We start from the raw sequence: 14,979 nt of genomic DNA on the forward strand, positions 1-14,979 counted from the left end.
GCATTCCTCGCAGCAACCCCGGACGCAGGGGCGCATGTACCCTTGTACCCATCCTAAGCGGCCAGGTGGGCGCGCTCGGGCTTATATTCCCTACGTGTACATGCGACGTCCTCCTGCCTGGGCGCAAGACGACGGTTAAACGCATACCTACCAGTAGTCTTTCGTCTTGGACTGGTATCCGTAGAGCAGACCGAACGAACACTTTACTAGTATATACATGTACGCCCATCAATAGGTCGCGCGTAAGCTGGGTTAGGTGTATACCTCCGTCTTCAACAGATAGAACACACCTATGGGTAAGGGTATACTGCCTACCTACCTAGGTATCTAGGGACCTCCCTGCACGTAGGTACCTACATTAGGTACCTACTCATACACAGGTAGTACCTAGAAGGGCACTTACGGTAGGTAATCCATATATGGCGTATCGTAGAGAGTAGCAGGTACCCAAGGTACCTCCGACCGTCCAAATATCGTCGGCGATGTCGGACAACCCGAGGACCGCCGTCGTTTTCGATCCGACGTCATCGGCTCGAGAACCCTTTTTTCGCCATCCTACTCCTGCGCCAATTACCATCATTCTCATCACCCTTTTTTTTTCCAGCCATACCGATAGCGATCCCGGTCGCCTTGTTTACCCAATCGCGACCCGGGAGAAGGCAGAGACGGGAGGGAGCCAACCATGGCCTCGGTTGCGAGATCCTGCCTTTCCGCCGCCCGCCGGCGCACAACTTACACCTCGCTCGCCTCCGGACGTTCCCCTTACTCGACCGCGCAGCCCGTAGCCCCGCGGGACCCCGGCCAACCCTTCCGAATGGCCATCGTCGGCTCCGGCCCGGCCGGGTTCTATACCGCCCATCGGGTCATGACCGACCTGCCCGTGGCCAAGGTGGATATGTTTGAGGCGTTACCCGTGCCCTACGGGCTTATAAGGTACGGAGTTGCTCCTGATCACCCCGAAGTCAAGGTAAGGACAAGATGTGGCATATGCTAGCACCCTGGCCGCCACCGTTATAGTCGTAGCTGTGGTTGCTGTTATATTACATATGTGGCTTCGTTTATTGGTCTTGGGCAACCTATCCTCTATTCTCGTTTTTTTAATCCTCGGGGAAATACAGTACTGTCAGCAGAAATTTGAGGAGATTGCCCTCTCGCCAAATTTCACTTTTATCGGGAACGTCTCCGTCGGCAACCCGGGCGACCATTTCGACGGCTGCACCATTCCGCTAGCCTCCGTCATGCGCCACTACGACGCCGTCCTCTTCGCCTACGGCGCCGGGAAGGACAAGAAGCTCGGCGTTCCTGGCGAATCCGACCTCAGAGGCATCTACTCGGCCCGCGAGTTTGTAGGTTGGTACAACGGTCTGCCCGAGTTCGCACATCTAGCCCCGGACCTCACCATGGGTGACGAGGCCGTCATCATCGGCCAGGGTAATGCCGCCATCGACGTCGCGCGGATGCTCCTGAGCGACGTGGATGCGCTACGGAAGACAGACATGACCGAGGTCGCCCTCGAGACCTTGTCGAAGAGCTGTATTACCAGAGTCCACGTCGTGGGGAGAAGAGGTCTTCTGCAGGTTAAGTTCCCCCGTTGTATTTCACGGCCAAGATGCAACCGCTCATCCTATCTCTAGGCTGCCTTCTCCATAAAGGAAATTCGGGAGTTGATGGACCTCAGCAACGCCAACTTGCTTCCCTATGACACAGCCCTCGTCCCCAAAGAAACCAAGGGACTCCCTCGAGCTCGACGGAGGCTAGTGGACCTTGTCGCCAAGAACGCCGGTGAACCGAAGCAAGGCGCCAAAAAGTCTTGGTCCTTAGATTTCTGCCTGTCACCAACCAGATTTGTTGGCCCGCCAGGGGGATATGTCCACCGCACGGAGTTCGAGCGAACATCGCTAACTAGTCCCTTTGGCGATTCCTCGGCGATTACACCTACGGGAGAACTACTCGAGATACCCTCTTCGATAGTATTCCGTTCTATCGGCTACAAGTCCGTCGCACTGCCCGGGATGCCTGAGGCAGGCATCGCCTTTGACGATGTCAAGGGTGTCATCAATAATGATGATTCTGGGCGCGTGATACGAGTAGGGCACGACAGAAGCAGCGAAAATATCCGGGAATCAATTCTGCCGGGGGTCTACTGCGTTGGGTGGGTTAAGAAAGGCGCGACTGGCATCATCGCCTCGACGCTGACCGATGCATACGCGACCGGGAGCGCCATCGTCGCGGACTGGAAGGATGGGCGGCCGTTCCTCGAGGGGGATAGCAGATCCGGCTGGGATGCGCTGCGGTCTGAGGTAGAGCAGCAACAGCCCAGGACCATCTCCTGGCAGGACTGGCGGAAGATAGACGAGGCCGAGAAAGAGCGGGGTTCGTTGTCGGGAAAGGAAAGGGAAAAGTTCACAAGCACAGCGGAGATGCTGTCTGTAGTCGCAGGTTAGACATTTAAGGGCCGAATCGCGCGAAGAAAAGAAAAAAAAAAACAAAAGACGCATATATCCTCGCGGGCGGTTGTAATTTACGATATACCAATATCTACGGGTTCTTTAACTTCTCTGTTAGCTTGGGCACTTCTTCGAACAGATCCCCAACCAGGCCGACGTCCGCTACTTGGAATATCGGTGCCTCGGGGTCTTTGTTGATAGCCGCAATGACCTTGCTGTCTTTCATGCCGGCCAGATGCTGGATCGCGCCCGAGATACCAACGGCCATGTACAGCTGGGGGGCAACGACCTTGCCAGTCTGTCCCACCTGCAGGCTGTTGTCGGCATAGCCGCTGTCCACGGCCGCACGAGAAGCTCCGACAGCTGCGCCTAGGGCGTCGGCGAGCGGAAACATGATTTGGTCGAACTCTTCCTTCGACTTGAGGCCTCTGCCCCCGGAGACGACCCTGCCGGCGGTGGCTAGGTCGGGCCTATCCGACTTGGCCAGCTCCTCCGAGACCCACTCCGAGGTGGCGTCCACCTTGGGGTCGACACCGTCTTCGATCGCTGCGGAGCCGCCTTGCGCCTCGGCGGCCGGGAACGCGGTACCGCGGATGGTGATGATCTTAATCGCATCGGAGGACTCGACGGTAGCGATGGCGTTGCCGGCGTATATCGGGCGCACAAAGGTGTTCTCGTTCTCGATCGCAGTGATGTCCGAGATCTGCTGGGAGTCGAGTAGTGCGGCGACGCGCGGCAATATACTCTTGCCGAATGCGGTGTGCCCCGCGATGACATGTGTGTAGCCACCCTTCTTAATGTTCTCGACCAGCAAGGGCGCAAAGTTTTCCGGCAGTCCCTGCGACGAATCGGGCCGTTTAGCTAGAAGCGGGCGTCGTGGGCGGTGTTGGGGTTCAGTCGTTGGCTACACACCTTCTCGTAAGCGGCGTTTTCTACCGCGATTATCTTCTCGACACCCTCGGCCTTGGCTGCCTCCTCCGCCACGGGCTTTATACTGCCTCCGGCCACGAATGCATGCACGGAGCCGCCGAGCTTCTTCGCGGCCGTGACGGCGCTTAGGGAGCCGAGGTTGAGCTTCCCATCGCGCTGTTCCAGCACCGCCAGCGACGAGAGCAACCGTCGAAAAGCCGCAGGACTGTAGGGGGTCGAGAACACCGGGGCAGAGCGTGGCAACTTGCCAGTGCTGCTCAGGGCGGTCCGTCTGGCGGTAGAGAACATGGCGCTGTAGAGTACGGCGATCCTGGCGTCAAGCGCATGAAGCAGAGCCGAGCCTTTCGACAGGGACGATGTCCAAGTGTAAGTCCGAGTTCGGGTCCAAGGAAAGAAATGGAAGATGTAGGGAGAGAGTAGGAATTCGGCTGCCCTCGGCCTACTGGCGGGGGGGTTCGGCAGCGAAACCCCTATCGGTAGGAAGTGCCCAGGTATCGTATACTCTGAATTACAGGTAGGTACCTAGCTGTAGGAGGTATGTTAGGCACCTACGAGGTATTTGATTAGGAGGCACCTTAGGCACATCTTAGGTATCCCAGGTACCCTAGCCTAGGTACCTAAGGTACCTACCTAAGGTACGGGAAGAGGCAGAAAGGGACATTAGGTAATCTGGAACTGCACAGACCAGGAGACGCACGTGACACAAAGCCGCCCAAGCTTGGTCAGACGGGCACGGACCATCGCCCGATCCAGCCTACGTCTTTTCTCCGTTACCTCCAAAGTTCCTCTGAGCGCGCCGAATTTATTATTTCTCCAAACACGCGGTCGAGCCAGTCAGTCTCATCAATTCGCATCCCGGCGGATTCACGATCATCGACCTTCTGCCATCTGCAAAGGCGCCCCTGTCCATTTCGCCCTCTCCCCTTCTTGATGCAGCGTCGGCGATAGTTTCTCCACCGTTGCGATACCTTGCGATCCCTCGCGCCTCGTTTCCCAGCTCTCCCAACCCCTACATAAGCCCGGACGAGCGTCTCCGGCTGGAAACCCGCGTATCCCCTCGAGATGGAAGGCGAGAACGCCAGCTTCGGCTCGCCAGCCCACGCTGCTGCTACTCCCGGCAGCAACCCCATCCTAGCGCAGCCTCCCCTCCAGACCGACGCATCGGGGGCGCCGCAACCATCCGAAGGTAGGCCGGCAGCACGGCTGCAGCAGTGCCCCGGGTAATCCGACGAAGCGTACTAATGCGCCGCCGGCTAGATGTCCAGATGTCCGAGGTCACGTCTGCCGACCCCGTTATCAAGCAAGATAGCACTACTCCTGCACCTGCCGGTACTTTAGACAACCCACTTGATGCTCCCCCCGCCCCAGCTGCTGAAACCACCCTAGGTAAGGACGACGAGGAGATGGGCGAGGCCCAGGCCGAGACTCAGGACGGACGGCCGCAAGACAAGGATGGCGACGATGCAGCTGCCGGCGCTGACGGCCGAGCTCAGGAGGCGAAGTCTAAGGAGAGCATCGAGAACGCGGCGCGAGAACACCTCGTCTCCCAAACCCACGCCATCGTCCTGCCCAGCTATAGCACCTGGTTCGACATGAATGACATCCATAACATCGAGCGCAAAGCCTTGCCCGAATTCTTTAACAGCCGCAACCGAAGCAAGACCCCCGCCGTTTACAAAGATTACCGCGACTTCATGATCAACACTTATCGATTGAACCCCCCCGAATACCTGACCGTGACGGCTTGCAGGCGAAATTTGGCAGGCGATGTTTGCGCCATCATGCGCGTCCATGCGTTCCTCGAGCAGTGGGGACTTATCAACTATCAGGTAACGAATTATATAGCCCTCTGCGATATCTCACATTCGCGACAGCCCTAACACGCTACAGGTCGACGCCGTCCAACGTCCCTCGCAAGTTGGCCCGCCGTTCACCGGTCACTTCCAAGTTATCTGTGATACCCCCCGTGGACTTCAACCCTGGCAGCCCTCGGCAGATCCGATCGTCCTCGAGGGCAAGAAGAATCAGGATACCGACCAGAAAGCCAACACCGCCGCAACTGCTGCTGGCGAGCGAAATTTGGAAGTTGGTCGGAACATCTACGAGGCCAACGCCAAGGGCACGAAGCTCAACAAGACCGAAAGCAAGACGAACGGAGAGACTGCAGCTACCAATGGTACAAGCGCTTCGCCAGCGGTCGACGAGAGTCTGAAAGCCCCCGTTATCAAGGTCCACTGCCAAAACTGTGGTGTAGACTGCACAAGAATCTACTACCACCTGCCAGAGATCAACTCGCCGAGCAAGGCGAAGTACGATGTTTGCCCTAGCTGCTACCTAGAGGGTCGGATACCTAACAACCAAACCAACACCCAGTTTATTAAGATGGAGAATAAGACCTATTCCACAATTCTGGACCGTGACGCCCCGTGGACAGATGCCGAGATTCTTCGGCTCCTCGAGGCGTTGGAGAGGTACGACGATGACTGGGCTGAGGTAGCTGAGCACGTAGGCACGCGAACTCGCGAAGAGTGTGCCATACAGTTCCTCCAGCTAGATATCGAAGACAAGTACCTCGAGACAGAAGCACCTATCCACGCGCCTACGGGTCTCGCGATGCTTGGGAAGCACGGCGGGCACCTTCCCTTCAGCCAGGCCGATAACCCTGTCATGTCTGTCATTGGCTTCCTTGCCAGTCTGGCTGACCCGAAAACGACGGCGGCGGCAGCCAAGAAGTCGGTGGAAGAGCTGCAGCGAGGCCTTCGAAGTAAGATCGAAGGCGGCGATGCATCAAAAGTCAACGGAAAGGGTAAGGAAAAGGAGGGCGACTCGATGGAAATCGACGCACACCAAGAGCCCACGACTACTACTAGCACAAGCGCAGCCAACTTGGCTAGCATCCCATTAGCTACTATGGGCGCACGTGCAGGCGGTCTGGCTTCCCACGAGGAGCGAGAGATGACCCGGCTGCTCTCTGCGGCGGTGAACGTTACCCTGCAGAAGATGGAGCTGAAGCTGAAATACTTCGACGAGATGGAAGGCATCCTGCAGGCAGAACGGCGCGAGTTGGAGCGGGGTCGCCAGCAGCTCTTCCTAGACCGTCTTGCTTTCAAGAAGCGGGTCCGAGAGACGCAGGCCGGGTTGAGGTCGGCCGCTATCAACGGCGGCGACATCAAGCTCGACGGCAACGGCCTAACGTTCACATCCGCGCCCGCCTTAAGTTCGGTACAACCTCTCGGGAGCGACGGCAACATCAAGAGTTACGAGGCTTAATACTATTGGGGTGGCTCGTGTAAGGAGCAACTTAGTGTTCGTGTGCGTGCGCGTGTCAGGCGAAATAGGAAATTCTTTCGAACCGATCGATACATCGGCTTTCACTCTATCGTGGTTAACCCGGGCGTCAAGGGTAAATGGGGCGGGAGGGAGGGGGTGGAGATCCCCTCGGAAAGGGGTCCGTCCCGACTTTTTTCTGAAGGCATTTGTTTTGCTGCCGTGAGAATATAAGTATCGCTCGAAGGCAAGGACGGGCATTGTGTACCACCACTACGAGCTTGCAGGCACAGATAGGACTCATCACATTCATGAGAAATGGAAATTAAAAAAACAACACAGAATTATAGCCCCAGTGCCCAAATTAGTGCTGGTTTACCGTAGAGTGCCGTAACCCCCAAGGCTAGGATCGGGGGAAGGGGGGGGGGGGGGGGGGGCGGTCTTTTAAATACCGCTGATGCGTTGCCTGTAGTTTCAAGGATAGAGTGCTCTTATTTACCCCGTCTCTCATCCGTTGGCCGTGGCAGGTCACGCCACGGTTATATAGCTACTTGAATGTCGTGATCCGCTATCCATCCACCCGCCAGGCGGGATCTACATCTCGCGGCGCGCGCCTCCGCCTCGCCTCGGGCCCACCACCTCCCACTCGCTGTAGAACTCGACGTGGTCCCTCCAATTCTTCAGTCCCTCCGGATCGGCTATGCCCGAAGCCCGCGCGCGCTTCTCCGGCTCCTCCTCCCTCTCCCCCTCCCCCCCCTCCGTCCCGGGGGCCGCGAGGCCCGACAGGTCCCGCGAGCCCAGGACCGCCCGCAGCTGCGCCTCTTCGCGCTCGCGGGCCCGGGCGTCGAACCGGTCGGCGTCGGCCTCGAGGCGCGCCTGCACGGCGTGCCACCGCTGGATTGCGTGCCGCGCGCGCGCGTTGCTGGGGGGGTTGAGGGGCGGGTAGGTGTCGTCCCCATCCTCGACCCCGACGCCGTCGTCGGCGTCCTTACGGCCCTGAGCTTGCCGCCCCCCGGGCTCCTCGTCGTCGCTGTCGTCGTCCGTCGACTCGGCCTCTTCCTCTTCCTCCTCCTCCTCCTCCGAGCTGGTGCTGGATACGTCAGGCAGCGCGGCGTAGCTTGGCTGGGGATGCTGCGGGCGCGGGAAGCCGAGGGCGGCTTCGACCTCGTCGTAGGTCATCAAGTTGCGAGGATCTGAGCTGATGCTCTCCGCTTCGTCTGCCGGCTCACCTGCGCCGCCGTCGCCGTCGCCTTCGGAATCGTCGTCTTCGCTGTCGCTGTCAACTCCAGGGACATAATCAGCATCATCACCCACGCCTTTTGCTCTACCCCCCTCTGATAAGCTATCATCGTCATCATAGTCATCATCATCGTCATCATCATCGTAGTTCACCGCCTCCGTGGTCGCCGACTCTTTGTTATGATTATCAATATTAAAATTATCGTGGTCGTCGTAGTAGTCATCGTTATATACGTCAAGCCTCAGTCTCCGCGCGGCTCGTGCCCAGAACTCGTCCATATGTTCCTCCAGGCCAACCGATGCGGCGGCTGCCTGTACGTCCTTTCGTTTTACGACAAGTGGGAGCGTAAGTCCACCTTTACGGGTCACCCCACGCCTCGCGCGCAGCCGCGAGCTGGCTACGAATAGCGCGGCCGCGACGAGGCGCCGGGTGACGCTCAGCACAAGGGCATAGAAGTCCGCCAGCGCCGTGGCCCGGATCGATGGTGGCTGTGGAGGCTCCTGCGACGGCGTGTTTTCGGACCTAGCTTCCCAGAGGAGTTGCCAGTTGCCGTCCGCGACAGAAGAGTTCATGAACACGTGCTCCGAGAGCAGGAGCCAGGTGCGTAGGGAGAATAGCTCCGCGAACGGTGGCAACTCGCCGGCGTCATCGTCGTCGTTGTCCCTGTGCCTCGGCTGGCCACGATACCGGCGCTCGAACACCCGCGCGAGCGGCGGCGTGACCAGCCAGCGGCCGCCCCAGCGCTCGCGCTCACGCTTCGCCTCGTGCGCTTCCTGGGACAGGATTAACCCGTCTGCGGCCGCCTCGAGCGCGGCGCATAGCTCGGGGCTTATCTCGACGGCGGCAGGCACATCGATGGGCCGGAGCGCGGCCTGGTGCGGTGCCGCGGGGCGATACCCGCCGCGGGTCTCGAGGTGGGCGCGCTCGGCCTCGGCCAGCAGCACAAGGTACTGGCGGACCTCGATGGAAGACTTATTGGAGTCGACGTTGCCTGCGACGATGCGCGCCGCGATTCCCGGCGTGTCGTCGCGACCCAGCCGGGCTAGCGCGGTGAAGAAGAACCTCTTCTCGGCCACAGACCAGGTCACGGCGCCAATCTGCGTGTCCTTAAGGTGGTCGTCGTCGTCGCCGCCCCTGACGATTCCCGACGCGGCATCCTCGATGTCCTCGTTGATCAGGTCGAGGTACCGGATCTTGACCGCACGCCTCTGCCGCTTCGGCGGCGACAGAACGGCGGACGGCGACAACCCTGTTGCTGCTTGGTGCCGGCGCCGCTTCCGCGAGCGCTGCGAGGCCTCTATGTTAGACCCTACCCCGGAGCTGGAGAACTCGGCTCTTGATCCGCCGGCGCTAGAAGAGGGTCGGGGGCTGTAGGTTGAATCCATGCTATGCTAGGTAGCTCTGAGGCGTAGACTCGTGGTCGGACTCGTAGTCGGAATGGTAGCGCTAGAGATAACGGTTCTCCAGGGGCCACGAGAATGAGTGGATGCATGCAGCTATCCATACCTAACTCGGTATCAACGAACCGGGCATGGGCATAACGGATCGTGCCTAGGAAGTGTGTGGTTCGTTGTTGCGCCTCGGGGTACTTGAGAGAGTGAGCTGCGTATGCTGTCGAAAGCATCGGGAGCGAACATGTCTCTACCTGATTTCTTTACCAGAGATAAACAAGAAAGGACGGAGGGAGAGGAGATGGGAAAGAAATCCATTGTTGATTGTGCAGGCGGGGCTTCATACAGACGCATAACCCCGATAAAGCAATATCTCCTCCTCCACAAGTGAATAGGTATCCCTTAAAGACAGGATGCGTAACACGGTGCGGAATTGAAGTGTCGCGGCCCGCCTTGCAGATGCCAACCAGGTGACTACCGTAGCAGTAAACAGCTCGCCTCTGGTCGACAACTTGATATTTTCACAGCAAAGAAAAGCCTTACCTTAGGCGATCTATTTCTAATCCCCGGCCAGCTCGATAACCCTATATGTTTTCATAGACACATGGCTGTCTGGGGCTATGCATAAGCCCTCTAGTTACCTAGGTAGCTAGTCGCATCGAGCGGAAAAGCCATTTCATCCTCTGCCCGCTTAATTTCATACCCGACTCCCCCCAGCAAATTCTGACTAGGAACACCCCCCCGTCTTTCGTCATATTGCTCTGTTTGGGCCGCAAATATCCTTCCCTCCCACCTCCCACTTAGCAGATCTTTCGTGGATGTGCCATGCCCCGTCTGCCCATGAAGTGGCCGTTCTCGATAGCCTCCATATGCCGGTCCCTAGCGGCGGCATCTTTACGGAGGGCATACTCGACTGCCCGAGCGACTGCCCATGTGGCCAGTACGCCTCTTGCGCCGGGACAGATCCGCCTCCGTGACTACCAGGAAGAGTGCATACAGTCCGTCCTAAATTCCCTCCAGGGCGGCCATAAGCGCTTGGGCATATCGCTCGCCACCGGTTCCGGCAAGACCGTCATCTTCACTCAGCTGATCGAGCGCATCCAACCCGGTCCCGAGGGAGCCAGGCAGACGTTGATCCTGGCCCACAGGCGAGAGCTCGTCGAGCAAGCCGCGCGCCACTGCACCTTGGCTTACCCAGGCAAGTCCGTCGAGATCGAGATGGGCAACATGCACGCGTCGGGATTCGCCGACATCACCATCGCTAGCGTACAGAGCATCACCTCCGGGGACCGCATCGGCAAATTCGACTATAGACGGTTTAAGCTGGTCCTTGTCGACGAGGCGCACCATATCGTCGCGCCAGGGTACCTAAGGACCCTTGAGCACTTTAAGCTGCACCAGAAGACCGAGGAATCGCCGATACTTGTCGGCGTGTCCGCGACGTTCTCCCGCTTTGACGGGCTTCAGCTAGGCGCTGCCATCGATGAGATAGTGTACCATAAGGACTATGTCGACATGATTGGTGAGAAGTGGTTGTCGGATGTCATATTCACAACCGTTGACTCCACCGCAAACATGATGAACGTCAGAAAAAACGCACACGGAGACTTCCACGTTTCCGATTTGTCTAACGTGGTGAATACCGAGGAGGTGAACGAGATCACCGTACGTAGTTGGTTAGCCAGGGCCGCTGCGAGAAAATCTACCTTGGTCTTCTGCGTGGACCTTAATCATGTCGTCGGGTTGACTCAGACGTTCCGCCGACACGGCGTCGATGCCAGATTCATCACGGGAGAAACGCCTAAGCTCGAGAGGAGCGAGCGTCTCGACGCTTTCAAGCGTTACGAATTCCCGGTGCTGGTCAACTGTAGCGTCTTCACCGAAGGAACCGACATTCCTAACATTGATTGCGTCGTTCTAGGACGCCCGACTCGCTCCCGCAATCTACTGGTGCAGATGATAGGGAGAGGGATGAGGCTTCATCCCAACAAGACCAACTGCCACGTCATCGACATGGTGTCGAGCCTAGCTACGGGCATAGTCACCACCCCCACGTTATTCGGCCTCAATCCGTCTGAAGTGGTCCAGGAAGCAACCATCACCGATATGCAGGAAATCAAAGAAAGACAGGAGGCGGAGGTGGAGCGGCAGGCGCTGGTTGCCGCGCCCTCCCCTGATCCGGAAGGCCAGTCAAAATCCCACAGGGTCACATTTATCGAGTATGATTCGGTCTTCGACTTGATCGCGGATACATCTGGCGAAATGCATATTCGAAAAATTAGCCAGTACGCCTGGGTACAGGTTGGGGAAGAGAGGTATATATTGTCGGGTCCAAGGGGGTCCTATGTGAGGTTGGAAAAAGCCGAGAACGGGTCCAATTTTGAGGCCTTCGAGATCCGGGCCCTCCCCGGCCGGGGAAAAGGGTCTCAATACGCCAGGCCTCGCAAGATACTGGAAGCACCCAACCTTACCAGCGCTATACACGGTAGTGATAGTTTTGTGTCTGGGAGATATCCATATTACTTTATTGCATGGAAGCAGAAGTGGCGGGGCGGGGAGCCGACTGAAGGCCAGCTCGAGATGCTGAACAAATACCGAGATGACGATAAACAGCTGACAAAGGACGATGTCACGAAAGGAAAAGCTATGGATATGATCACGAAAATAAAACATGGTGCCCGAGGTCGATTTGCTACCCTTGGGATCGAACGTCGGAAACAAGAAAAGCTGCTTGCAGCGCAAGAGCAGGAAAAGTCGCTACATCTTCGAGAAAAGGTCACTGTTGGGCCTCTGGCTGCCTGAGCTCCCCTGAGCATGCGCATATTCACTAACTGTGAATTCACCTCACCACCGGGAAACGCGCCAGGAAGATATAAACCTTTGCACTTAGCTGGTAGCCAGTACAAGTTTGTAAGGGGTTTCCCTGGGATCTATGCCAGCGGTGGTGACAAGTCGGCAGCATTGATGGCGATGTTGTAAACCAGAGTTAGTATGGTTGGCTAGTAGCCTGTGTATTTGTTCAACCTATCCACAAAGTCACTGTGACAACCCCAAGACGCGCAACACACCACATGCAACTCACGGAAGAACCAACGGCAACAGGGCGTCTACTGCTAGGGTGGTCAGCTCATCTCCATTTGCCTTCATGAGGACTCGCCTACTAAAATAAAACAAGACATATATTTAGCACACATCACTTTCTGCTAAAGTGGTCTTTTCTACATCTCCCTGCCTCTTCCTCTACAGTTGCACATACTTTACAGGATATTGCACACCTTGGTCCGCTCCCTTTAACACACGCCTAGGCGTCCTTAGCACATGGACAACATGGGGGATAAAGGAAGCTGTAATGTGGAATCTCTAAGCCAACGTTCCCAGTTACTTGCTACTAACAGATGCCGCAGATACCGTCCCAATCCAAATATCCCCAGAGTCACGATGGTTCGAGCACACGTGTCCACCTCTCAATGCCTCAGATGGTATTTTGGCTGGGGGTAGTGAATACGGCAGCGGAAGAAAATACTTACTTCGAAGCCTCAGCAAGTCTCAGGACGACTCGGACTTAGACGTGCCTCAATATTTTTCCAGCACCCCTTTTCAAAATAACAGAATTTCGACCTGCCCTAAGCGCGCCCCAGCCTGCAGTCTCACTGGTTGGATGACTTTCCCTCCACAGGTTGTCCCGCAGTATGAGCCACTAGACTTCACAGATGCGCCTGAGACGCCATTAGGAGATGTAGAGGTGCTGACTGATGCATATATTGAGCAATCAACGGCCCTCCGACGATGGGCTTGGCGGAAGAATGAGGACAGAAAGCTATTACGTAGCGTCAAGCAGGACAGGAAACAAACCGGCATGCTAGAGGTCTACCGTCGAGTTTCCATCCAAGCGCCGAACCTACCCACTCGATTGCTTGCTCAGGCCATGGCAGAGGAGATACAGGATGAGATGACCCCTGACTACAAGAGAATTGCTCGACAGGACCGGATGCTTCTTGACGAGCTCCAGCACACTTTTACAATGTTTGTCGATATCAAGAGCTACGAAGACCACGCAGCCACTCGGCAATGCGCATTGGAGCTTAGAAGACAACAAGAGCACCCTCCATATAAACCTGAGCCTCGCAGGCGTGAGCCATCAAAAGCGGTACGCCTGTTCGGTTCCTACGTATTTCTACCTTCCCATTCCACTCTCCCGGCAGACAATCGACTATATTTCTGGGGCTCTCCTCTGGAAGTTGTGAACATGACATTCGATGAGGCGGTGGTTGCTGGCGTCGAGGACCTCGGCGATTCTCAAGTGTCTTTGGCCCCGAACTCACCACCGGTGCCTCCCTCTGGATCACCAGGGCCGCTGCTACTCCTAGCTGACGCAATGTTCCCCTTTGAAGAGCACCTAGGCCCGGCCCTCGACAGGTCTAGGATTCCGGATTGGTTTCTCTTCCTCGAGGATACCGAAAAGCTCGGCGTGGCGGGCAAAGACAGTCAAGGCCGATGGAACCGGCTACTCAACCAGATTGTTACCCTACAGAAGGACATCGAGTCCGGAAAGAATGGAGAAAAGCCGAAGTCGACTTGGGATAAAGAGTGGCACGAGCCAAGTCCTCAGTGGCCACTCCCACACCGGCAGCAGAAAGGCGGTTGGTGGAAATGCCGACTAGGACCCGATGCCCCGGCGGCCGAACGGGAATGTCACATATGTCATGACGGGTCCGCGCAACTAAAACAACCACGGCCGGAGGCGGACCCCGAAGAGATACTCGCCGAGATTTTGGATGCTATCGCGAAGGCAATGAAACTGGTGGCGGACAAAGACAAGAGGGTCATTGCGGAACGATCGCGCCAACTTGAGAATGGCTTCGGCGAGCAATTTTTGAAAGAGGTGCACGAGAGCATCTATGCGCCCCCCGACGATGGGTCGCGACGACAACCTTACAGCCTCCTTCGAGGGTACGAAGATTGAACGGTGGTCCGCTGGGGTCGCGTTTCTGTTTTGCCACTACAGGCTCGGTATGAGGGGGGGGTCTAGCGGTCGTACGGTACGACGAAGTCCAGATCTGGACAACAGAGGGGATCAGGTGAGCTCGTCACTACGACACTCAACAGAGACAGAAGGTAGGCATCGGGGGGAGAGCAAAAATTATAGTCTATGACACGCCCTACTCAAAGTATGGGCACATGCCACTGTACTCTAGTTTGCTCTACTCAATCCCATCTGTGATAGATGAGTAGACTGTGTGTAATGAGATATGATGGTATCACGCACTTTCGGTTCAGTTGTTGATTCTGCTCCGCTGGATGAGGGGTGAGCACGGTGACAGCTGGCAGCAGCCGCAAGACTCCGCGATTAATAATGGGAAAGAAGCAACAGAACGTTCAATGGACAATGGAAAGAAATAGAAGAAAAAGTGGAGAGGTTTGGTATTGGTACCTAGGTACCTACCTATCAAGAATGGATGTTCCCCGCGGTGCCACGCCTGAGAGGTATCTAGTACCTGGGTATCTCGCTCAGCGCGCGGCGTCGATGAGGCAAGTTATCGAGTACCTGCCCCTCTCCATGGGTCCATTAGGTAGGTACCTAAAATAGAGAATGAACTTAAAAAGGTACCTTTACTCTAAAGCAGAGGCAAGGATGAAAAAAAGGTTAAGTTCTTAAGTTAGGTTAAGTTTTAGTTAGGGGTTTTAAATTTAAATTATGTTAAGT

General features: G+C 56.7%; 5 protein-coding genes across 5 annotated transcripts; 4 read left to right on the forward strand and 1 right to left on the reverse strand.

Moving 5' to 3' along the window:
* Positions 1 to 414: 414 nt before the first annotated feature.
* GGS23DRAFT_546415 (nucleotide-binding domain-containing protein) lies at positions 415 to 2,492 on the forward strand. The gene is made up of 3 exons (XM_051515029.1): positions 415 to 967; positions 1,119 to 1,577; positions 1,635 to 2,492. The coding sequence occupies exons 1-3, from the start codon at positions 683 to 685 to the stop codon at positions 2,442 to 2,444; spliced, it is 1,554 nt and encodes a 517-aa protein (XP_051377329.1). The 5' UTR covers positions 415 to 682; the 3' UTR covers positions 2,445 to 2,492.
* Positions 2,493 to 3,958, reverse strand: GGS23DRAFT_546419 (electron transfer flavoprotein, alpha subunit). Its single transcript, XM_051515030.1, has 2 exons — positions 3,360 to 3,958; positions 2,493 to 3,285 (listed from the first exon to the last, which is right to left on the reverse strand). Exons 1-2 carry the CDS (start codon positions 3,663 to 3,665, stop codon positions 2,539 to 2,541), a joined length of 1,053 nt encoding a protein of 350 aa, XP_051377330.1. The 5' UTR covers positions 3,666 to 3,958; the 3' UTR covers positions 2,493 to 2,538.
* A 219-nt stretch (positions 3,959 to 4,177) lies between these two features.
* On the forward strand, positions 4,178 to 7,028 carry GGS23DRAFT_546420 (SWIRM-domain-containing protein). Its single transcript, XM_051515031.1, has 3 exons — positions 4,178 to 4,563; positions 4,635 to 5,206; positions 5,268 to 7,028. Exons 1-3 carry the CDS (start codon positions 4,440 to 4,442, stop codon positions 6,645 to 6,647), a joined length of 2,076 nt encoding a protein of 691 aa, XP_051377331.1. The 5' UTR covers positions 4,178 to 4,439; the 3' UTR covers positions 6,648 to 7,028.
* A 1,134-nt stretch (positions 7,029 to 8,162) lies between these two features.
* On the forward strand, positions 8,163 to 12,077 carry GGS23DRAFT_602347 (P-loop containing nucleoside triphosphate hydrolase protein; the record flags this gene model as incomplete). The annotated part of the gene is made up of 3 exons (XM_051519315.1): positions 8,163 to 8,197; positions 8,667 to 8,996; positions 10,217 to 12,077. The coding sequence occupies 3 exons, from the start codon at positions 8,163 to 8,165 to the stop codon at positions 12,075 to 12,077; spliced, it is 2,226 nt and encodes a 741-aa protein (XP_051377332.1).
* Positions 12,078 to 12,506: 429 nt separating this feature from the next.
* Positions 12,507 to 14,393, forward strand: GGS23DRAFT_39949 (uncharacterized protein). Its single transcript, XM_051513568.1, has 2 exons — positions 12,507 to 12,626; positions 12,680 to 14,393. Exon 2 carries the CDS (start codon positions 12,934 to 12,936, stop codon positions 14,236 to 14,238), a length of 1,305 nt encoding a protein of 434 aa, XP_051377333.1. The 5' UTR covers positions 12,507 to 12,626; positions 12,680 to 12,933; the 3' UTR covers positions 14,239 to 14,393.
* The last annotated feature ends 586 nt before the right edge of the window (positions 14,394 to 14,979 follow it).

The sequence above is a fragment of the Durotheca rogersii genome (assembly GCF_024521655.1).
Source record: "Durotheca rogersii strain YMJ 92031201 chromosome Unknown GGS23scaffold_1, whole genome shotgun sequence".
NCBI lineage: Eukaryota > Fungi > Ascomycota > Sordariomycetes > Xylariales > Xylariaceae > Durotheca > Durotheca rogersii.